This window comes from Melospiza melodia, chromosome 1 (assembly GCF_035770615.1).
Source record: "Melospiza melodia melodia isolate bMelMel2 chromosome 1, bMelMel2.pri, whole genome shotgun sequence".
Classification (NCBI taxonomy): domain Eukaryota; kingdom Metazoa; phylum Chordata; class Aves; order Passeriformes; family Passerellidae; genus Melospiza; species Melospiza melodia.
The window spans coordinates 169,450,884-169,475,400 of record NC_086194.1 but is presented as its reverse complement, the minus strand read 5'-3'; the positions used below and the strand labels follow the sequence as shown (position 1 = coordinate 169,475,400).

Below are 24,517 nucleotides of genomic sequence, written 5' to 3'. Positions count from 1 at the left end.
AACATATATATATATATATATTTGAACATCAGTATTTGAAAAGCAAGAATATATGTTTTCCAGAAATAAACTGAGCATTTTTAATATCTTGCAGTTAAGTGACTACATATTGTTTTAACATAGTTTCAGATTCAAAACATACTGATAAATTATATCCTTTATTTTTGTTAACAAATTAACTTTGTGTAATTTATTCCTCCCCACCCCCCCAACCTTTTTATTTAAATTCTCATGGCAGTAATTACTTGTGGGCCCAGCCCTGGATGTGCTGAACACTTGAAGATGGCTTCAATGCAAAACCCATGAGATGGGCTGTGGAGGGAAATTCATTAAGTGCTTTGCTGGATTGAAGGGGACTCAAGTGTTCAGCTCCCAAAGGACTGAGTCAGTAAAGATCACAAGAATAGACCTGTGACTTCTAATGTAAACTTTAAATTGCATCAGTATATTTCTTCTTTTTTTCTCTTATGTTGAAAAATGTTTGTCCTGTTTTGATTTTAAGAAGCTCTGTCTAAGTAAGCATTTGATTTTTCTCTTAATTGCACTGCAGAAAGCTATGGAATAGATGAAGGTAACAGGAGACCCTTTACCCATCCCTGTATGCTTGCAGTTTGGAATGATGTGGAATTTTAAAGCTTACTATTCACTTTCATTTAATAAACATTATTTATTTATAGTTAAACCAGTTAGCTTTGGGATTTTAAAGAGGAAAATGCAGTACTTAAAAAAAGAGATGAAAAAGGCATTTATCACCTTGTTAGCCAGCTGTACATGACATTACTTCTGTAGTGTTAATGATGTCAAAGTCAAGGTTATGAAGTTCTAAGCTGGTTGGTTATGATTTTTTCTCTGCATAATTCAAGTAGAGGTGAAAACATATACTGTGCATGCTTTTCTGCTATTCCTGGAAGATTTTTCCATGTCTGCTAGAAATTAAATTGCAAATGAAATCATTCAATTGCAATTGATTACATGTTTTGCTGAAGTGCTGAGCCATTTTTATCAGTATTATTCTCAGCCTATTAAACTGTGACATTAACAAAATTGCATAAGGCCATCAAACATCTCAATTTTACTTCAGTTACACTGGCAGAGGTGTAGTGCACTCAAAATTCTGCTCTTTCATTTTGTCTTTATTTGCCATCCTCTTGTTCCTGTATTTTTTTCTTGCAGTTACCTCTTTAAAAGTTCTCTGGGCTTTTTTGATGGTTCCAAAATCTAAACCAGCACATGGTGGAGTCCTCTTAAACAGCCAAAGGGATGTGTGCTGAGTTTAACATCATTGGTGTTGCCTTAAACTGTTTGTGTGCTTTGTCTTTCACCAGCTGTAATTAAAAAGGATTTAATTATACTTATTGCACTGAAATAAGTGCATTGTAATTAAATTAACAATCTCACAGTTCTTTTCCTGTTGCTTTGGTTCAAACTGAGAGGTTTGAGAGGTCTCCACTGTGTGTGTGCAGCATCTCTAGAGGTTGGTGTGCAGCAAATGTTAATCTTAGTTTTTCATATGTGAGACATTTGAGTGACTTACTTTGAGTTTTGTGTCTTGTGGATTATTTCCTTGCCCTTCAGCAGAAACTTAATATTTCAAGTGCATTATATTCTTGTAGCCAGAGATTATGAAATTCAAAGGGAGAGGATTGAGCTGGGGCGCTGCATTGGGGAAGGACAGTTTGGAGATGTGCACCAAGGAGTTTACATGAGCCCGGTAAGCCTCACTTCTCAAAGCAAAATTAGCAATAAAACTCTGCTAGGTTAAAAAAAATTAGAGTATTCCATAGAGGTCTTGGTCTGAGTCTTCCAGAACAAATAAAAATTTGGTCCAGTGACAGTCTTGCTGTCTCTCTCACAGCAAAGCCTAATAAAATTCCTAAGTTCCTAATAAAGTTCCTTAAGTTTTCCTGAAATAAAATACAAAATACTTGTACACTGATCCAGCAAAATCCCAAAGCACAAGAGTCACCTCAGTGAAACCAGGGACTTGTGTTATTTAGGATGGTGCTCGTGAGTTTTTCTACAAAGACCAAGATTTCAGTTCAAATAGACCAAAAAAATTGTGTAAAATAGCAAGAGAAAGCTGCAAAAAATCGTTAATTTCAACAAAGACCCCTAATAAAATATATATTTCATATTTGAAGAAATTGTTGGAATTTTGATAGATTATACAATAATTCTTGTGGACAATAATATAGTTCTAACTTCAGCAACAGCTGGTTAGGGTCCTGGACTGCGTGGGTTAAATAATCTTCAGTGCAATAATTAAGCAGATAAGGATAAATGTTTTGTTTCAGGCAAGTTTGAGGTCTGATCTGATACCTTATTTAGAAAGCACATCTGTTATAATTTGCATTGAGAGAGATTCTTATTTTTTATTTCATTCTGTCCAAGTTAACAGGAGTACCAAGGAGTAGTGGTTCACTCACTTGGTGAATGATGGATAAGTCTAGAGCTCTGTAAAACTAATTAAAGACCATTTTCTTATGGGCTGTTGTTTTGAAAATGTTGGATTTTACTCAGGCGTTCTTTGTTGAGGTTTTTAAACAACCACCTGTGGATTTATTTTATTAATAAGAATGTACTTCATTTAGGACACTGGGATATGTGAAGGTGAAACAGAACAGTGATGTCATTAAATTTTAATGTTCTGGTCACAGAGTGTAACTTACACTCTGGGAAGAAATCTTAAAATCAATGTAAGATTAGTTCTAATAACATGGTAGTGTACCCTTTATATGTTCAGCTTGAGTGCAAAAATATAGGGGATATTCCTTGCCTTTTGTTCTGCTAGCTCAAAGCTGAATCTCAAAAATTCCATTTATCCCTGTTCATTGCGCCTGCAAAGTCCTGATTCAGCATCCACCTCTCCCAGGTATTCCTGAAGGGTCACAGCCAGCCTCAGGTGTAGGGTACTGAATGGAAAATGGGTTTATAGCATCCTATTGCTCAGTTTTAACAATCCCAGAAATCCCAGATTGTCTTTAAAGGCTGGTTAACTGTGGAATTAATCCCAAAGTGTCATTTAAAAAACCATTCCCTGCTCAGTACAGAAAATGTGTCCAGTCTGATACATTCTCTCTGGTTTGTCTCCTTATCCAAAACCAAAAGGTCAACAAACCCCCAATACCAGACCTTTTCCAACAATTATTCTTCAAAATCTCTTTGCTGTTTTCAGACGCTCAGATTCTTCCCTTTGATGCCCCTGTTGGTTAAAGGATATTTCAATACCTTGATGTTTAACACAGGAGAGGGATGGGTCTGGCAGGCATCCAGAGGTCTCATCCCCAGGCTGATTGTTCAATCCTGATTTCATAAGGGAATTATAAAATCATGATTTACCATCAGCTTTTTCAGTTAGTTTACTGGCATTTGATGTGTGAGAAAAGGATCAGATCAATATTTTCCTGCAAAGTCAACTTGAAGATCTCTTTTGTGAGCAACTTTGAAAATCAGATACTTTGTCCTGCAAAACAGAAATATTATTCTAATTCTGGTAATCTTAGTCTGTAAACAGATTTAAAGTAGACCAAGCATGAGCAGAGATGGAACATAATTCTGAATCTTCATTTCCTACTGGCCTTAAAAATTGGATGAGGATATTCATCAGTGCTGTAGCATTTTGAGGAAAGATTCATTTGTAAACTGCTCATTAAACAATGGACAATTCCCAGTTTCCCACTTGGAAGGAGGACATTCAGCTCCTTGAGTAAGCCCATTCCAGTGTAGAAACTTAGTTTTAAAACACTTCAGCTGCTCTCAAGCCATCAAGAACTTCTCATTTTTGGATATTCAGATAAGATTTTGATTTTCAATGCATGTGGTTCAATTGAACCTGGTGTTAAAGCCTTGATCTGACTGACTGTGAAGATATTGTGTAAAAATCTTTGTTTTACTTTCCTTTTTAGTCTGGGCTCACATCTACAGCCAGTCTTTGCTGTAAAAAAGCCACAAAAAGTCTTTAATTTGGCTTTCTTGGTTGCTTGCTTGTATAAGCCAAGTGTGGTTTTTAGGCACATATCTCTTTCTTTACTCTATTTTTGCTAAATATTGTCAAGAGTTTACCTTCCTCAATAGCACAAAAAGTTTACAGTACTATTCAGTTAAACTTACCATCTTTTGTCATAATTTTTCAACAGTTTAACACACATTAAATATTTTCAAGACACATTAGATGTAAATGTTGTATGCAAGTTGTCTTGATTATAGTGGTATTTTAACACAGAAGCTTTCAACATGTAATTTCTCAGCTAAAGTTATTTTATTTAATAGTAATTTTTTCCAAAGTAGTTTTACCAGAATTCTAAGGGCCAGCTTTTAGTGGGCTGTTTTAGGTGGTTTGTATTTCAGCTATTTCTCAATAATATTTTTCAGGAAAATCCAGCTATGGCTGTTGCAATCAAAACGTGTAAAAACTGCACTTCAGACAGTGTTAGAGAAAAATTCTTACAAGAAGCCTGTGAGTATGAAGCAACTTCTTTTGGGATCATTTCTGTAACATCTCCTTGCAAAGACTGTGGCCACCTATGCCAGAAAATTCTTACACTGATGTAAATATTTTAGTAGTATATACCCTGCTGTTTTCCCCTCCTACAGTATGTGCCAGGGGACTGCTCTACATCCTTGCATGGCCCATGTGTGTCACTGGATGTGGGTTCTTTGATTTTCCAAACTGAGTGGTGATGTCTGGCTCCTGTAGGGTTTTAGAACCAATTTTGGAACATTTGATGTGATCCTCTATTTCCTTCTTTTTCCTTAAATGAATTTTTAAAAACCACAGCACCTTCTCCACTTTATTGCTTTGGAAGATCAGGTAGTTGTCCTTGCTAGAAATGATCTAACAGAGATCTGCTCTGAAAATTCAGAATTAAGATCTATGCCAGAATAGGCCATTTTTCTAAATAATTGCCCACAACTGTTGCATTCTCCAAGAAACACATTTCATGTGTGGAGAAAAGCTTTTTGCTGGGGTGAATAGGAACAGAAACTTTTAAAAGAATATTAAAGTTACTGATTCCTCTGTTGTTTGATTTTGCAAGCAAATTAAGATATGGCACTTAGGCCTTAATTTTTGCCTATTATCCCCTGCTGTTGTATACCTCTAAATGTTGTAAATGTATTGTATTTTATCAGTAAAGTAATTGGTTGTGGTCAGATGTTACAATATATTTTATTCACTATTCCTTTATTCAAGGAGTTTTTTCAACTCCTTCAGAAGACCTGTGTTAATAGCTAATGGATTCTCATTTTTGAATGTCATATTTTTTTGTAAATTACTGTAATTTTTTCAATTGCATTTCTATCTGTTGGAACAGTAAATACCATTGCTTACAGTAATAACTCAGCAGTCACAAGGTAGGCTGCTGTCTCCTGGCAGTGTAGAAAATAATTGCTCATTGAATGCTCCTTATTATGCTTCAAGTTTGACAGATTAGGAAATGCTGCTGTAGTCGACACATAAATAATACTTTTCAATTTTGATTTAATAGTTTTGCCATTTCTTCTTCCTCTTTTTCATTCTAATTTCCATCTGTTGCCTTTGTCTTGTGTTCAGACTGCAAATTTGCTCAGAACAGTTGCTTAGTTCACTGAATTAATACATTTATTTCCTAATATTTTACTATTAAGAATATTAAGATATTTTGAGGTTTGCCTATGGTGGAGTTTCAATGCTGAAAAGATTTAGCAGCTGTTATTGCCTGTATGACATTTCATGTTATTTTTTCCCTAAGCTATGTCAATGATAGGGATGTTTACTTTATTGCAATTTTCCCTGTATTATTCATAACAGTAATATTTTAAAGAATGTATTATCTCCCATAAAGTTTCTTGTCAGGAAGATATGTTACTAAACTGTATAATTTTTGGTCTTGTAAACACAGTTATCCAAGGATTTTTGGGGGGGGTTACTGTGTATCCAGAAGTAGAGAATTCAGAGCTTATCAGACTATAAATACAGAAACACCTCCTGGTTTTAGTTTGTGGTTTGTGTAAAACAGAAGAAAACGGGATTTATTCTTGCCTAACTTGAGGCAGGACTCTTTATCGGGGAAGGCAGGGATAGGACCAAGGGTGGTGGGTTTACCTGAAGGAGGGCAGGTTAAATTTGATTTTAGGATAAATTCTGTGAGGAGGGTGGTGATACCCTGGCGCAGGTTGCCCCGAGAAGCTGTGGCTGCCCCATCCTTGGAGGTGTTCAGCACCAGGATGGATGGGGCTTGGGGCCTGCAAGCTGGAAGGTGTCCCCTGCCCCAAGGTAGGGGGATTGGAACTGGTTGGTCTTGATGGTCCCTTCCAACCCTAACCATTCTATGATTCTGTGATTCGTGTGTCATACTGCATAAAACATACTGTGGCTGTGCTGCCAGGACTGAAATTCGCTCCATGGGACATAAAATGATGTAATGATTAAATAAGATTTTTGTCCATATCATAATCTGGCAAGCATGTTTTTTCCAGTAATTGAATTATACAGACTGTGTTTACCTCCTCTTCCAGTAGAAAGGCACAGATTAACTGGTTGTGCACTGGTTTACAGGTTGTTTTATAAACTTAGGTTATGGCCATAACCAGATCCAGGGCTGAGAGGCAGAGCCTGACCTGACTGGCACCTTCCACAGCAGTTTGCATTTTTGTGAGTGCAGAACAGCACAGCTCAAGCAATCAAGTGTTTGTTTCTACCTGCCCTCAGCACATGGAATGACCAGAAATCACTTCTTGCAACAGTTGTTTAAAGTCTATGATTATCTTCTCTGCTCATGGGCTAAATGCTTAACCAGCAGGGGTTTTTTATTTTTAAGAAAGGTTTTATGTGATGCACTGAATTCTTTGCTTTCCTTTCAGTAACAATGCGTCAGTTTGATCACCCCCACATTGTGAAGCTCATTGGGGTCATCACAGAAAACCCAGTCTGGATAATCATGGAGCTCTGTACACTTGGAGAGGTAGGAGAAATCCTCGTGCAGCTCTGCTCTCCTCTCTTTTGGCTCCCAGAACAGGCTGAAAAAACACTTCACAGTACTAACACATGCTATCAAGCATGATATCATACTCCTTTGCAGGGTTATGGACTCAGAAACAGGAGTGGCAGCTTTTGACCTTCTCCTCCACTGGGGGAACTGCATCACCTCATTCCAGAGTGATTTAGTCAGAGTTTTCAGAGCATTCAATTGCAGATCCAAAGTGAGAGCATGACCTTTTTCAAGATGATGATAATGTGATAATCAGTTAAACAGCATTTGCAAACATACCTTCCAGAAGTAAACTGTACATCTTTTATTCTTCCTGAGTAATGCTGAGTAATTTTCCCTTGAAATTTGAATTTCTTATGTTGGTTTTTTTTTTTCCTGATATCTGCAGCAGGGGCTCTAGATAAGATGACTTCCCTCATTATTATTTTTTTTGGATGAATGCTTTAAAGAAAACGAGATCTCACTTTTTATAATCAACTTGTTTTCTTTGAGCCACGTTTCTGAAAATGTGAGCTGCAGTGATATTTCATACAACATTATATGATTGTCATTGCAATTATCAAACTCCAAAATAAAATAGCAGGGATAGATAGAAAAACCTATAGTGGAGATGTAATTTTCTGTTAATAGATTTCCTTTCCAGTGTTCAAATCACTTTTCAAAGCCTTGTTTTGATCCATAAGGACACTCTTAATGCCACCTTCTAGTATGTTCTGCCTGCCTTATACTGGGAATAGAGCTGACAAATATTCTGTACTCACATTGGCCACTCTGAGCTAAATACAGTTGTTTTAGCACATGTAGGTTACAACTAATTATTAACATGAATGCTCCTAAAACAATACTGATCAATCTGTGTTTGGGTTGGCCAGGTTCTGTTCAGTTCTGAAGTGATTTACGCCATAAATTGAGGCTGCACACAAGGGTAGAAAAAACCAAAAAGTCCAAGAGTGCTTCACTCTGGAACAGCAACAGCAGATGCTTTTCAAAAAGAGACTGAAAGAATGCACAGAATTACAGTTATTTTTTAGTTTAACAGTTTTCATGTAGAAAAACTGTGCTTGAATTCTACTGCAGTCACAATTCTTGATGGGAAGTGGTTTTCTTTTCCTCATCCAGCCTTTAAGGCAAGGAAGTCATGCCCATTGATACTCATGTAAACTTCACAATTTGAAACATGCCTTTTTCAGTTTTGTTATTTTCTTGTCCTAATTTCTTTCTCTTTTTTTCTCCTTGGTGCAAAAAGCTGAGGTCGTTCTTGCAAGTAAGGAAGTACAGCTTGGACCTGGCCTCTCTGATACTCTATGCTTACCAGCTTAGCACAGCTCTTGCCTACTTGGAGAGCAAAAGATTTGTACATAGGTAAGATTTCATAAATATTTATCCCTACCTGTCTCTTTTTATATGTCACTGCTCATAACATTTTAGGGAGTGTCATTTTTGCAGAGGTTTCCATGAAATGACACCCTTTTCAAGGGTGACACCTGCTGGTTCACTCCTGGATTGACTTGGAGCTGGTGCCAGATTTCAATCGGAATCATTTTCAGTTGTTGCTTTGTGGTTACAGTATTTTTTCAAGCTGTGAGTCAACTGTAATCATTCAAATATAGAAAAGCAAAACAAGGGCAGATGGCTTCTTAAGTAAAGAGGAAGGGAAATAAAATATTTATAAAATACAAGTACTTGCTTAACCAGAAAATGAACCTAAATTTCCTTCATGGTGTGTTTTGAATTTTACTGCCTTGAATATGAACATGAGTTTTTAATGAGAAGAGACTGGCTTCACCCTCTTATTGTGTGCAACTAAGAGTTCACAAAACTCCAGTTATGAAGTAGAATTAATTTTAAACTTAAGCAATTCACTTGTGTTTAAATACTGGCTATGTAATTCTATATATGTTCTAGTAATGTATAAGCAAACACTTGCATGTAAAGTAATAGCTGTGCATAGATATGTAGATATTTATGTTAAAACATGTAAATAACAATGGGTGAGAAAAGGAGGCTCAGGAAGGATCTTGTTGTTTTCTGCAATGAGAACTTGAGCTCCTTACTAGGAAACCTACAGGACTGCAATCCTAAACCAGTTGCTTACCTTTGCAGGGCAGGAGATAAATTTTCTTCAGGTGATGATACTTCACCACTTCATGTTTTGAAGTTACTAGAAATATTGTTTCTTCTGTTTGGCAGGGATATTGCTGCTAGAAATGTGCTGGTGTCTACCACTGACTGTGTGAAACTGGGTGACTTTGGATTGTCCCGATACATGGAAGACAGTACTTACTACAAAGGTGAGGGCACCTCTGGGTCCTTCTTGCAGTGAAAACACACTTGCTTCTCACATTGCTGAGGAATTAACCAGATTTCCTTGGTCTAGCTGGTGCATTTGTATAAAAAGGCAAGTTATTCAATACTTAATTAATGGCAGTAAATTGCTATGTGTGCTTAAGAAGAAGGATCACAAGGTGTGATTTAAGGTGCAAAGATGATGAAATTCACATGTAGATTCAGATGAATGCTGAGTTTGTGTTGTCACTGCATGCTGCATATTCAGATGCCACTGGACTAGGGAGATTCAGTACCAAACTGCCTTTGAAGGCTACTTTTGCCCCATTTTGGGTGGAATCCTGAGCTTTGATGTCTCCAGCAGCTGAGAGATGTCCTGCAGTGCTGAGAGATGGGAAATGCAGCAGGAAAATAAAGATTGCATGTTGGGTGCCAAACAGTAGCATTCCAAAGCTAGTTTATATCATTAAACCATGACTACATAAATCTCATCTTTAATATTTTTCTGGTTTCATGTCTTTTAAATTATCCGTTATCTGTCCCCTTACACTCTGTTGTGTTTCCTCATTTTATTTGTCTCACTTTACTGAGCTACTTTTTATCTTTTTAATTGCTAAGAGGGGAAATAATTTTGACATGATCATTTCTTGGTGTGTTTTGGGGTTTGTTATTGGGGTCTTTAAGGGAGGTTTGGGGGGTTATTATTATTATTTTGGGTTTTGTTAGTTCATTTTCCATTTCATGTAAAGCCAAACAGCTTATATATCAATATTTGAAGTACTTCACTGGAGATTGGTTTTGCCTGTGAATTATTTCACTGGGAACAGAATCTATTTTTGAGCTCTGTAGTGGGGATAACAATCTGCCCTCTCTTGCCTTCTCTGTAGCTTCCAAAGGAAAATTACCCATCAAATGGATGGCTCCGGAGTCCATCAATTTCCGAAGGTTTACCTCAGCTAGCGATGTGTGGATGTTTGGTAAGTGAAAACCAAGTGGGGAGGGTTCTTTGTGTCCTCTTGGACAAGCCCAGTGTTGATTTTGACTGCTATAAATGAATAATTTCCAAATATTTGTCACAGTTTTTACTGTGCATTCTGAAAATCCAGTTTCTTCCAGCATGTTTTCCACCTCTGTATTTTTCTTTCCTTTTGCTGTTCAACAAGCCTGAATTTGCATGAATTTTTTACCTCTGGTAAGAAGCTGACAGAAATGAAAGTGCAAGGAAATTAGCTCATAGTTATGAAAGAGATTATTTTTGTCTGTTGGGTTTGGTTTGGTTTTTTTGTGTTATACCATTGTCATTTGCTGTTTCTCTGTTGCATTTTGACTTTTCCTTTATGTTGATATACATTTCCTTGCTTAATGTGCAAACATCCCATGAGATACCAAATTTCCACATCTTTAATGCTAGATTCTTTAATACTAAATTAAAATAATTAATTTGTCTTTCATAGCTCCTGGCCTCTTAAAAAATACAACCAGAAGCTCCTTAAATACAAGGGTAAATAGACATGTCCTGAAACCTTGATCTTTTTTCCCAAATATACAACATTTTATAATAATCTGATATCCTGTGCTCCAACTGGTGCTGACTGCTGGCCTGTACAGACAGAACACAAAAGTGATGACACTTGAAATAAGAGCAGGATAATGAAGTGAGAGTTCAATTTAAAATTTTACTGTTTTTAAGTGAAGGGTTTGTAATAGTTTAAAGAAAACTCCACTACTGTCAGAGTTGGAAAAATGAAGCCTATGGAACATTTTGGCCAATTCTAAAGTGACAGACCACGTTCTTCTAATGCAGTTTCAATAGAAATTGGTTTATTACACGTTTTCAGCACAAAAAAATGTGGATCAATGCCAACCCTAAAAAACCCTCAAAGTGAAAATGCACTCTACATGTCAGAGCAGGAAGAAGGAGTCAGAGGGAAAAGCAAACACGTTCTACCTTATAAGAGAGGAGATTTGAATATGAGCAAGCAGTGGTTTAGGGCAGGTAAAAGACTGTGTGAGGCAGCTGTGGGTCACTGTGCCTCATCAGTAGGTGAGGCTGGTGCTGTGTGTGTGATCCTGCTGCAGGTAAGTCCAAACCAAGTCCCTGGTTATATATTTTGGAAGAAATTGCATTATTAGTACAAAACTGGGGCTTGCTTCTCTTTGGGCAGCTCTGATTGTTTGCTGACAGTGAAGAAAAGGTGGTTTTGTGTGTGTCCCTCAGGTGTGTGTATGTGGGAGATCCTCATGCACGGGGTAAAGCCCTTCCAGGGAGTGAAGAACAATGATGTGATTGGGCGGATCGAGAACGGTGAGCGGCTCCCAATGCCTCCAAACTGCCCTCCCACCCTCTACAGCCTTATGACCAAGTGCTGGGCCTACGACCCCAGCAGGAGACCCAGGTTTACTGAACTTAAAGCACAACTCAGGTAGGGTTTGACTTCTGAGAGGTCATTTCCTTTGTTCAGAAATATTTCTTTTCACTTTATCTTCTGTTACGGTGTTTTGGTTCTGTGGAAAATCCGAGGCACGGTGTTTGGAGTTTTTATCTTCAAATGGCCAGGTTGTTGCTGGTCTTTGGGAAAACTGGGCTTTATCTGGTAGAGAAAATGAGATTAGGCACTAAATTTAAATAACTGGAAATATGAATCACCTCCTTTCTCTCCCAAGAAAAACTCCGCGTTTTACTTGCAATTTGTTTATAATTTTAGTTACAATCCTTGGGGAAGGAGGGAAAAAGAATTTAGAGTGATTATCTAAACAAACCTGCTGTGGGCTTCTGGGGCAGAGATGTATCTTAAATAAATGAAGCATCAGGTTAGTGCTGTTGGAAGTTACTTTCTTGACATGTAGCGCAATAGTTGCACAGTCAGAGCTGTCACAGGGCAATTGCAGAGCCTGCAGTAAATGCAATATCATAGACAGAAATTCCTTTGCCCTTTGTAAACCAGGATATAAACTACCTTTATGTTTATCTTGGAATGAGTGTGAGCACACACCTTGCAGACCAGTCTAAATTCACACCTTAGTTTATTCTGCAGTAATGTATTCCAGTGATTTCACCAGCCCCAAACTGGGAGGGATATTTAAGCTTTGAAACATCACTGAGATAATGTGCAGGCACATTTGATATTTGTGACCAAATTGGGTCACAAATGTTGTGACTTTTGGATTTCATGACTGTTCAGGATGTGTTTTGCATAAGTCAGAGCAAGCTTTGAGTAACACTTAGGTTTTGATCACTGACAATCCACACTGGGAATTCTTGTAATTCACTGTTGAATTCTTTGCTTTGACTACAGGTTTTGTTTCAAAGTTGTGCTTTGTGGCATGTTTTATTTTCATAGTATTATGTTTTTGCTGTCACTGAATGTTGATGGTTTAAGATAATTCACTGGAGGTTAAATGAGAGACAATTTGAATGTAATTATGATGTTATCTCGGAGCTGATGTGTGGACAACTGGAAGACCTTAAAGTTTTTTCTTAATTCTTAACATTTCACACAGTTCCACCATCTGTTACTCTGGGAATTCCTGTGTAGACTAATTACTTGTAGAAGTAAGGAAAGGCTTGACCCTTCTCACAGATAACTTCCCATCCTCTTGACTCTGTGGATTTAACACAAAGGGAGGAATGTCAAGGACTGCAAGAAAAAGATGTGACACAGTTGTGTGATTTGGGTAATAGGTGGAAATTGACAATTCAGTTGCTTTTTGTCTCTTTTTGGCTCTGAAAGTACAGGATGATTGATAATTTGCAGCCTGGTTGTTAACTTAAAGCTGGTTGGCACAGATGAGAATGAAGCCCTTTAAAGAGTGACTGGAAGATGGCTGTGGTGTGGAAAGCCAAGCAGGGAGAGTATTTCACCAGGAAAGAAAGAGGATGAGTAAATCCAGAGTGTGCCCAAGAGCCTGGCTCTCCTCAGAACCAGCACTCAGGGCATGCAGCAAGGCAGGGGCTCGTTGGTTACACATCAGAATGTTTCCCAGTGTGCTTGGGTGAGCTCTGAAACAGGTCACCCAGAAAGACTCTGGAATTTCCATGCTGGCAGACATTGAGATTTGGACTGGAAAAGGCTCAGAGCACCTGGCCCTTGCTGAGCAGGGAGCCCAGCTTCAGCAGGAGATGAGAGCTGAGACCTCCAGGCGCCTCTTCCATCTCATTCTGCATGGAAAGTGCACCCACTGTGGAGGAGTGTTGGCTCCTCGTGCTGGGACATTTGAAGATTTGTTTACAGGGCAGCCTCTCTCCTGGGACCACTGCAACCCTAAAATCCAGTTTTCACTCTGTTCCCACCAAAGCAGAGAACTTTCTGCCCCACCAAACCAGTGACCTTTATCTCCCAAATTTAGGCAGCATGGTTTTCCTTAGGGCTGCTTTTGCTGCTCCAGACAGAGCCAGCCTCTCACTGGAAATGTTGCCAATTCCCTGATGATGAGGCAGTCTCAGGCAGGATTTGGTTTCAGAACTCAAATTCCCATGAACTTGCAAAAACAATCTATTTCCCTGGTGGCCTTTCCCTGTGGTGTTGCTGCTGCTCGTTCTGGATGCTGTCCAGAGCAGTCTCTTCAAGCTGAGAGCAGGCTGGGTGTTTGTTTGGAGCCAGATACAGCACTGCAGCATTCATTCCTCTCTGGTTTAATGAAAAAAAAAACTTCATGGCTTTGGGAAAAATCTTCTGCATCTGGAATAGCGTAGATGGGAGCATAAGCATTTCACATGCCCTCTGTTATTTGCTGCTTTTTCTGTTTCATAGTAACAGCTGCTTTACCCAAACTGAATTTGCAGCAGATTGTGCAAGGCAAAGGTGCTGATTTCTGCACAATTTATGCACTGTTATTTGTTGCTACATATGAATTTAAGTACTGTTATTAGAGTAGTAATTTTATAGCATTTGATCTGTCTGAAGTGGATGTGGTTGAGTCAGTGTTCCCAGCAAACACAGAAACAAATGGGTGGATTGTGGATTTCCAAATGTAATTTATCATTGCATTCCAAGTCCCCTTTTCAAGGGGTGGAGGGGGGTTAAAAGTCAGATTAGGTCAGGGCAGTGAGGTGCTACCCTGCTACTCTTGCAATTCTGACTTGGTCAGAATTAAAATATAGGGTTTTTTAAAATTGGGAAGTGTGTGTTGCCTTGCTGGTTTTGTGTAGAAGAGATTTTTTTGTCTTGCAAAATAATATAAATAATATAAAAGGATTTTAACTTTAAATTTTCAAATTAATGTAATTTCATCACATTTTTCACTGTGTCTTGGAACAAATTTTGTTTAAAGTACCTTTGCTACAAATAGCAAAACAAGGAGCAGTTGTGTCATAGCAGAGGTGACAGTGTCACTGTGTCCCATTGCTGGTCACAGGTTTTACAGAGTGTTTCACCCCACTGGTGTCCTGGGGCTGCAGGTCACATTGGAACAGCTCTGAAATGAATGTGGGGAAAAAAGAGACAGATACTATGCTTTTAAAGTCTGGTTTTATGACAACAGTGAGATAATTAACTGATGAGAGCTGGACCTGAGTCTTTTTGTTACTGCATTTGATGTAGATCCTGAAATGTTGCTTATAAATGAAAATTGGTAAGGGTGAGGGCAGTTTGAGTCTTCTTTTATGGCATTCTAACAAAAAAAAGACTAACGCCTACCTCAAATGCATGATGGAGGCTTCAAAATGCTTTGCTGTTCTTCTGTTCTTTTCTTGTGACCATTAATAGTCTATAATCCATATAAAAGTGCTTTCATATTAGAGCAATATTGCAAGTATGTTCCTCTGCATCCAACTTTGTATTTCTGGGTGGCAGAAGGAAATAAAAAAGCTGATTTTTGGGGGTCAGCACTTGATGTAGGTTCCCACACCACTGTAGAGGAGACACTGGTGCTGCTGTACCTTTTGGAATATGAGGATACAATTTAGTAATTTAAATATTCCTACACTGAAGGTCCCCATAAATGTTTCCTTTTTGCTGTCACAGGCCAATTTCAGCAAGAAGTTCTTCGTAAATTAAGTAAATTTATCAATTATGCAAACTTTTAATAGTTGAGATTTTTCTTGAGCCTTCACCTTGCAGAGTTGAGTTAAATTTGCCTGTCCTACCTCAAGGTTTGCTAGGTGAACCACAGGGATAGAATTCTCTGCTTGCTCCTCTTTGCTGCTAAAAATATGTGCAGTTTGGGAAAATATGCCTAGATCTGACTTCTCCTGACCTTCTGCAAATTCTAATAAACTGTTCAGAGAACTTGAGCAGCTGCACTGAGGAAACGTCAAAAATATCTCTTGGCACACTCTTCCTTCATCCACGGGCCGGTCTTCCCTTTGTGAAAACAAAGACCTTTCTGTGAGTCATTTCTATTCCTTGTGGTTTTTTCTAGTAGTGCTTCTCTGAGGCATTTCTATTTTATATTCTTGTCAGCAGAATCAAGGGCATCCAAGTACAGATGCCGCTGCTGCAGCCCATCAGCCTCTGGCCAGGCTGCTCTGGGCTGCTGGGAAAGAACCTCCTGATGGCACAAGCAGGGAGGATGAACTGCAGTTTTAAGGCAAAAAGCTGAGGTTGTGTTAAGAAAAAGAAGTAATTTCAAAAGAAATTTGTCATTTCAGGTGATACAAGCTGATGGTGTTGCACATTGGGGCACCAGAGATAAAATGGCTTTGATAGCAAAGCAGAGTTTTGGGGTTTCATTCCTTTTTATGGAAAACCAGGACTGTGCTGTGACAAATTCCACACATGGCCCCAAATTGTCAGTAAGCCATCTCTAAATTTAGCCAGCTACTACCAGCCAACTTCATTCTATTCTTTTGTTCAGATTAGAGCAACTGCTGTACCGACAGCTTGGTTAAAAACCTACATTTTATTCATTTCTCTTTCATTAATCTGGGCAAACTTCTTTTTTCCCTTTTTTTTTTTTTTTTTTTTTTTGGTCTTGTTTTGTTGAGGGGTTTTTTAATCCTTCTCTTAAAAGATGATAATCATGGTTCATTGGCTGCTTTCTCATGCTGCATAAAAATACAGGGTACCTGAAGTGTGAGATAGTTCTAAAGCAGGGGTTCTTCATAGGTTCAAGTAGAAAATCTTGCATTTTCCTTATTCTGAAGGAAAAGAGAGGTAAAATAGAATGATTCTCTCTTCATTCCCTCTGTTAGGCTGTAGCTGTGTTTCCATGGTAGTTCTAGCAGGGTGACTTTTACAAATTACTTGTCTGATTTTGCTTTTGTTCCACATTCTTGCATTGCTTCAGCAATGATGGATTGAAATTGCAGCAATAGTTATAAACTTGATTTAGCTGCAGAGAGACAAGCTTCTCTGCATTTTAGAAGTGGCATAGTTTGGGGTTTTTTTTGGCTGAGTAAGGAAAAGCAAAGTTCTTGTCTCCAGCAGGAATTTATTCTTGAAATAAGCAGTGAAGTTTCACGATGAGAATAGATTGCTGGAGTTGATCTCATCCCCTGAATGAGTAATTCTGGGTGGTTGTTTAACAGACTGAACAGGAGATTATAAACTCAGAACTTAGCTTTGTTTCTGGAAACTCCTGAGTGATAAAGAAACTGGAGTAGCTCCTCCACAGGATTGCCTTTACCCTGGGGACAGTGATATGGAAATAATCTGCCCTGCTCACATCTCCAGAGCGTCCGCGTAGCGTGCGGCTCCAAGGAATTGGCAGCTCCCTCTCTCAAAGCTTCTCTCTGAGTCTTTTTCAAATGGCAAATATCCAACATTAATAAGCCACATAGCAGAGCTGGGAGGAGGCTGGCTGTGGGGGCAGCAGGAGCACGTTCAGCTTCAAACAGGCTTTTTAATAGTCAGAACAGTGGTAAGTAGCAAACTGGTTTTACTACTGTCTTGTACTTTGTGAAAATGCAGCCTTTTGACCTGAATGCTTAGAAGCTGAGTGAATACTGTCAGATCTTTCTGTTTTGCTAAATTGCTTTGCTGAATGTGTTCCTGGTTAGGCTAAAATGTAAGAGCTGAAGGAGTATTTCTGACTGCTTCCTTTTAAAAAAGAAAAAAAAAATCCCAGTGATCTGAAGCTCTTGAGTTTCAGTAAAGAACATTTTCGGTTTGTTTTGAACCTTTGCAGCAGTTCAGTAGAATATTTTCTTGTGAAGATTAAGCTTTCATGCAAGTAAGTGCTTGATTGATTGTCTTTGAGGACTTCTCTGTGTAATTGCACATAAAAAGAACTGTTATGGAAAAAAAAATTGTGTGTGAGATCAACCACAGCTTTCTGAAAATTGATGCTGTTTTCATTGTTAAAAGCACCCTGGTAATCCTACAGAAATATTTCTTCCTGATACTGGTTTTCAGACACAAAACCAGTGGATGTAAAATAAGTTTGGCTCTCAGTGATTTTATAGCATTTCAAGTGAAGTACTGTTTATTAGTCTGAAAAATGCAAGGGCTGTGGGGAGAGGTTTGTTAGTCACTGAAATTGGAATTTTGCTTGATTGCAATGTGTTTTCCTTAGTACAATACTGGAGGAAGAGAAGCTGCAGCAAGAAGAACGAATGAGAATGGAATCCCGGCGACAAGTCACGGTGTCCTGGGACTCAGGAGGATCAGATGAAGCTCCTCCCAAGGTAGCTAAGACTGCAAATTATGTGTGTTTAACAAAAAACAAACAGAAACTTGCTTTTTATTCAGTTTATTTCTTCAGAGCCTGCCCTGATGGGTTGGTTCAGACCATGGCATTTTGGCCACTTCTGTCCCCATCTGGGAATCTTTGCCTGAAATGACCCAGCTCTGCTTGAACTGTGCTCAGAACTGATCTGTACTGTGATACTGCTTTAAAGGTTTTCTGTTTCTACTTGAAATTGCAAAGAAACCCCCACAGCTGCCACAAAACTGTCTCCTGGCTTTTCCTTTCCCTTCTTGCTTGTAGCACTCCTGTAAATTGTTGGCTAATGAGCTCTCAGGCCAGCATGAAGTTTATTTATAACACATTAGTGACAGGACAGGAGTCAGCTAATTGCATTTTCCTTCTTCTGGACAGAAAATGAGGGGTTTGTTTCCAAGTAATGTACGTGGTTTAGTTTCCACTTCATTTTCATTTCTGTCCTGTTTGGATGTCACTGATGGCTTCTGCAGCTGTGGGAGTCCAACCTCTCCAGTTCCCTCTCACTCTGCTTCCCCTCAGAGTTATTTTTGCAAGTTGTTACTTGAAAGTTCAAGCCTGTATTTTGAAGAATTTATTTTTGTGCAGTCACCACTGTATTGTCTGTGTCCTGATAGCTTGTGGTGAATTCCTGGTTCTGGAATAATAATTAATTATTAATAATTCTGATAATAATTCCAGGAGTACTTGTGTGGCATCTTGTGCTGCACACATTCTCCAGCACTCATAGAAAGGCAAATTCTTGTGTTGGTTTGAAGGGAGGGGGAGAGTTTGTGTTTGTCTGGGGATTTTGGGGTGTTTTTCTCTCCATTTCCAGGTTGTTGCCTGATAGATCAGATTTCTGAGCTTAGTTCTGCATTTTGGTATCTTGATGGCAAATAGAAAATGTGGGCAGTGGAATTGCTGCTTTCATTTCAGAGTTAGAAACACCAAACAATCCATCAGCCTGTTCAGTCATCTGAGATGAATTAGCAGGATTTGGTGTTTATCTAACAATGTTCCAAGTTACAGAGGCAGATAAATTGCATAAATTGGACCAGCATAATGCTAAATTTGAAATGAGCACCTTTATGTTGATGTTAAAAATGCAGTTAATTCTTCCACTGGAGAGAATCTGTTTTGAGGGGGTTGCTGTGTCCTTGTAGAAATTCACTGTATTTCTGATGCTGTTGTTGGTTAGCTTTTTTTATACATTTCTTTTGTGTAAAATATGAATGTGCTTAATAATGACATTGGAACAAGTGGAATCTTGTAGGTATGAGGCTTTAAGTGTCTCTTTGATTATTATCTAATTTTCTAATGTGACAACTGATTTTTTTTTGTTCTTCTGCTCATTCATTGTGTTGCAGGTCTTAAAGCTCCTGCACATCCTCAAACAATTCCCAGGTCTCACAATCCATCACTTGTATGAGATCACTTGTATCTCACAGTGATATTTCTGTTAGAATCCTGAGACAGAAAACATCCTAGCCCAGAATGAGAATGAATTTTTTCATCAAGCAATGATAAATTCTGCAGTATCCAGTTGATATGGTGCCTTTAACTGCCAGAAGGACTGAAAGAGCCCTTTGCAGAATGATGAAGTTTGGGGTTTTTTTCCCTCTTTTGTTAATTTTTCTCCTCCTGAAATACCCAGCAATGCTGTTCCTTATTCAAAAAGAAACCCTCAACTATACCTTTGGAAATATTCTGAATAAGATCAAAAGCAATTTCCGTGTTGAGGTAATTAGTTACACAGAAGTTAATAATCAGAACTAACTTTATACCTCAGAATACCACATGGAAATAGCCATGCAAATAAATCCATTTGGTTTGTGTTATTCTTACTGGAACAAAAGAATTTACTTTTGAGAACAGTCACAAAAGCAGCAAATTAACAGCAAAAATTGGAAACAAGGCTGTATTGCACCTGGAATTTTGATTTAAGACTTAGGTTCTTAGATGATGTTCTCTCTAGAGTTGAACAGAACAGAGCAGGTCATTGAGTGCAAGCAATTAAATAAATACAAAGAATTCACAGAGCAAGAATTATTTATTGACATACTGAGCAAACAATTCAGCTGCATCCATTGCCAAGCAAAAATGGACGAAAACTTAATTTTAGTTGTTTAAAAAAAGTAATTACAGAAAATCTGTTTTGGAGTTTTTTTGAAGTTTGCCAAACCTGTAAATGTTTGTCTCATTGAAACATAATTTTCTGTGTTTAGCTGTGTGTGTTTAATGATTCTAAAAATTCCTTTTTCTTTACAGCCCAGTAGACCTGGTTACCCCAGCCCCAGATCCAGTGAAGGCTTTTATCCAAGCCCACAGCATATGGTACAGCCAAATCATTACCAGGTATTATATTTAATACCATGCATGTTGGTTTTTTTTACAAATGTTGGTTTAGATGCAGCTGGTGGGATTGATGCACTTCTTACATGGTTTATTTTAATTCAGTTCAGTTCTGAGTTTTTTTTACATAGGCAAAAAAAAAAAAAACCAAACTGAGCCTGGTAGGTTTACTCCAGATGGTAAATATTTCCACATCTGATGTGGTACTCAGATTCCTGAAACTGCAGTGAAACACATCAGCCATTTCCATATTTATTGAGGGAGTGTGGTGTTCATGTTGACATTTGTGCTGAGCTGTGAAATCACTGGCTTTATAAAATGGCACTAACTGGGGGCCTTTCCTTGGGGTCATTGGTATTTTATTTTCTGTGTCCTGATAGCTGCTGCCTTTAGCTCCAACTCGTTGTATACTCACAGGTTTTGCTTTTCTTTCTAAAACTGCTGAAGAAATTCAGAACAAAAGTTTGTCTTTAAAGGACTTTGAGCAATTTTAGGTTTTTCAAGGCTCCAGCCATATTACAGCTGTCTCAGTCAAGGGGATTTTTTTCCATGAAGAGAGGGAGGTTTTCATTGATTTAATAAGTACTTCAGGCTCATTAAAACTACTTGGATTTTCCTGTGGAGAAGTTCCCAGGCCACTCAGCTCAGCACACTAATTACATGCTGCCACTCAAGCCTTAAGCCTGTAAGATACAGCAGGGGGTACATTTTTATGGGGCTCTGTAGGGTGATGCTTGCAGGCTCCTATTATCTGGAACATGAACTCTGCATGTGGAGCTCTTACATATGTATCTATAGATTGAGTTTTGTCCTCAGAGGACTTTGATCTCCTTGCCTGCAGAGGTTAGAGCATGCTCTGATGCTGCTGGTTTGATAGGCACCATAAAATACTTCTCCTCAAAAGCTGTATTTGTGTCCTGTTGCAGTTATTCTAAAATAGTTATGTTATGATGAGCATCCTCAAAGACCTAAAACAGAGGTGTCATATTTTGGCTCAACTTCCTTATTCTGATGTTGCTTCTCCTCCTCCCTTGCAGTGTCTGCTTGAATTGAGTAATTTCTGTACTTTCATGTCTTGGAGGAGATGTTTCCATTATAGGGAAGCACAGGTCTTACTAATATCTCTGTTTTTCTCTTTATTTTTGCCCTTGCTGGGTTTTTTGCCCCCTAAAGGTGTCTGGCTATCCTGGTTCTCATGGGATACCAGCCATGGCAGGCAGCATTTATCCTGGGCAGGCTTCTCTCCTGGATCAAACAGATTCCTGGAACCATCGGCCTCAGGAAATACCAGTGTGGCAACCAAACATGGAGGTAGGAGATCTGACACTGTGTCCTGTACAGTTCAATGCACTTTTTATTATTATAAATTGTATTACTTCTATTATTTAGGTAGATCTGTTAGAGGGGAACTGAGTTTTTATGGTACTTTTAAAATTGCCTCACTGCAGTCAACTGGGTCTTGTATTTTCTGAGACCCTCGTCAAAGGAATGATGAATCTGACTCCATGTTCTTAGAAGGCTAATTTATTATTTTATGATGTATATTATATTAAAGAATACTAAACTAAACTATTCTATAGAATAGAGAAAGGATACAGACAGAAGGCTAAAAGATACTAAAGAAAAACTTGTGACTCCTTTCAGAGTCCCAGCACAGCCTGACTGTGATTGGTCATTAAGTAAAAACAATTCACATATTGGATAAATAATCTCCAACCACATTCCAAAGCAGCAAAACACAGGAGAAGCAAATGAGATAACATTGTTATCCTTTTTCTCTGAGGCTTCTCAGGTTCCCAAAAGAATCCTGGGCAAAGAGATTTTTCAGAAAATATTATGATGACAGCTGGGCATGAATTGTCACTTCACATGAATTCTTGATGAAGTTGTTACTACTTATCTAACTGAGTGATAGCAAATATTTGGTGTTTGTTAAGAGAAGACTTTACTGGAACTTACTGCTGTTCACAGAGATGGGAACACTCATAAAATAATCTCTTGGGAGATACCCAGCACAGCTGAAGGATTGAGGCTTCTTAGTAACTTACCCAGAAGAGAAAATGAGAGGGTCTGAAAGACTGTTCTGAGCTGAGTTCCTTCTGGGTGCTCTCCAGCCTGTCATGATTGCACTGAGCTGCTGAGGAACATCAAATTAATTCCCCCTTTAACCTCCTGTCTTTTTTTTCCTGTTCTCCATTGTTGTACACTTTTTAAATCCATTTTCACCTTCCACAAAGATTCAGTTTGTGCAGCTTCTGTCTTAATTTTTTTTCTTCTCTAACCAGCTCTATTCCCTGTGTTCCTGATAAACATTTAAGTGGTCTCTGAAATACAGGGAACTTTGTTACCAAATTTCCCTTAACTTTTAAAAAAAATATTAATTTATACACTGTTTCCTAATGATTTCCAGGCAGCATTGGGGTATGGTATGTGGAGTATTTATAAGCTTAAGACAGGCATAAATATTTGGTCAAAAATTCATTAAAAAATATTTTTGTGACATGCTTTGTAAGCTTAAGACAGCCATAAATATTTGGACAAAAATTCATTAAAAATGTTTTTGTGACATGCTTTGCCGCTGTTGGCTAACACTGAAGAGTGTGTTTGTTTTGATTTTAAAAAATGTATCTTGTAGCTTTTAACAACTGGATGGTTACATTATTGCTCAAGACCAAGAAAACAAGATTGATAAGTCTGGTTTTGTTGTCCAGCTTAAATGAAGTGCAACACAGGAAGTGACAATGTTGCTGAAAAACAGAACAGAATCTTTCAAATCTTTTTTGGTTGCAGTGACTAAGAGCAAGGCAGATAAAAACTTCAGGGTTGGAGGGAGTTTCTTCCAGTGCTCTGCTTCAGCTTTTTGAGGAGCTGAAGAAACTCTGCTTGACTGCTGCTGAGAATTGACTTGTAAAAAACTTTCCTTTTATCATCTCTAAGTTCTTGTACCTGTCGATAGGAATTGGAAATTGTGAGACTGAATAAATTTCCTGTGGATTGCAGGATTCAGGCACTTTGGACATCCGTGGAATGAGCCAGGTTCTGCCCACACACCTCATGGAGGAGAGGTTGATACGGCAGCAGCAGGAGATGGAGGAGGATCAGCGCTGGCTCGAAAAAGAAGAACGATTCCTGGTAATTCTTTGTTTCACAGAGCTTCTTAATTCCTTCTGATTTTGGGGTTTTGTACTGCAGCTGGTTAAAACTGGTCATTTCTGTGAAATGAGAAAATTTACAGGATACAGGACCCCCAAAATGTGGGTTTGGAAACAGGTTTTAAAATAAGTGTTGGGCTAGTGAGAGCTGTATTTCAGATCTCTTGAACAGCTGTGGCTTTTGGTGAATCTCATTTTATCCAGTTGAGTGTTTGTGTGGGGGAAGTTGTGGGTATAATTCTGTGCCCATCTGGAGGTTGCCTGTTTGTTCTTACACAGAACTCTACCCCTAAAGAAGATGTAACCATCTAAGGGTAGTGGCTGTGCTAAGAGTTGTACCCAGCCTTGCCCTGGAGGAATAATGGCACATGTCAGTGGGAAGAAATAGTATAAGAGAGAGCTCTGTGAGGAGGGAAAAGCTCTGAACCTCACCACGAGCAGGAAGAAGAATTCATTGGTAATGGGATGTTCTGATGGTGTTTCTCTGCAATTCCACAGAGAATTGTTGTCAGTGCCACTCATGTATGGTTTTTGGTTCAGCTCTGGCTTCCCAGTTGTCAAAATTCAAGTTGAGTGTTAAATTTCTCCTGCTTGAGGCTGATGGCTACGGATGGAGTAGAAGGTGGGAGTAGAATGTCACCAGGAGCCTGTGGGTGCCTGAGGCTCAGGGGACAGGGGGGAATTTACAGAGCTGTGTGTGGGTTGTGACAGACAGCAGCCCTGTGCTTGACCTTAGGCATATTTCAAGGAATGTTTCAGTTTGGAAATCTCCTGTGTTGGAGCTGCTGGTAGATTCCCCCATGTCCAGGACATGTTCTAGCTGAGATCCACATTGTCCCTGAGCTAAGAAGAGACTTTTGATTAATGGGTGTTGAAACTGGTTTCCTTTGAAGTCCCCTTAGGAATTTGCATTTTCCCATTGGGATGACAGCAAACAAACCCCTGTGCCCAGATTGCTTGGTCTGAAGAGAGGGAAAGGAAAATTTCTTCCCTAATTTAGGCATTAGTTTTTCCAGTCTTGTGTGGCACCACTTGCTTGTGACCTACACAACCCAGGAGGTCAAACTCCTCCCACTGACAATTAAAACTTGAAAGATGCTCAAGAACTTGTTGTGGAATCAGCTTTCTTGGGAAAAGGGCATTGACATTGCAAGTGGTGGCAGTAGATTGTGTGGG

The 24,517-nt window shown here is 38.7% G+C and overlaps 1 protein-coding gene across 10 annotated transcripts in view; it reads left to right on the top strand.

The window, feature by feature from the left end:
- Nucleotides 1-24,517, top strand: part of PTK2 (protein tyrosine kinase 2) — a 187,245-nt gene that overhangs the window by 147,335 nt on the left and 15,393 nt on the right. For 5 of the 10 annotated variants that reach the window (XM_063174736.1, XM_063174746.1, XM_063174712.1 and 2 more), the window contains 12 exons: nucleotides 551-571; nucleotides 1,614-1,711; nucleotides 4,372-4,456; nucleotides 6,841-6,941; nucleotides 8,215-8,330; nucleotides 9,159-9,259; nucleotides 10,142-10,231; nucleotides 11,473-11,677; nucleotides 17,709-17,820; nucleotides 20,106-20,192; nucleotides 21,363-21,500; nucleotides 23,190-23,321. In XM_063174736.1, the coding sequence (XP_063030806.1) occupies nucleotides 551-571; nucleotides 1,614-1,711; nucleotides 4,372-4,456; nucleotides 6,841-6,941; nucleotides 8,215-8,330; nucleotides 9,159-9,259; nucleotides 10,142-10,231; nucleotides 11,473-11,677; nucleotides 17,709-17,820; nucleotides 20,106-20,192; nucleotides 21,363-21,500; nucleotides 23,190-23,321 (1,286 nt within the window). Of the gene's footprint in view, nucleotides 1-550; nucleotides 572-1,613; nucleotides 1,712-4,371; nucleotides 4,457-6,840; nucleotides 6,942-8,214; nucleotides 8,331-9,158; nucleotides 9,260-10,141; nucleotides 10,232-11,472; nucleotides 11,678-17,708; nucleotides 17,821-20,105; nucleotides 20,193-21,362; nucleotides 21,501-23,189; nucleotides 23,322-24,517 lie in introns of those variants that run through there. The other 5 variants (XM_063174720.1, XM_063174694.1, XM_063174726.1 and 2 more) reach the window with 3 other exon arrangements.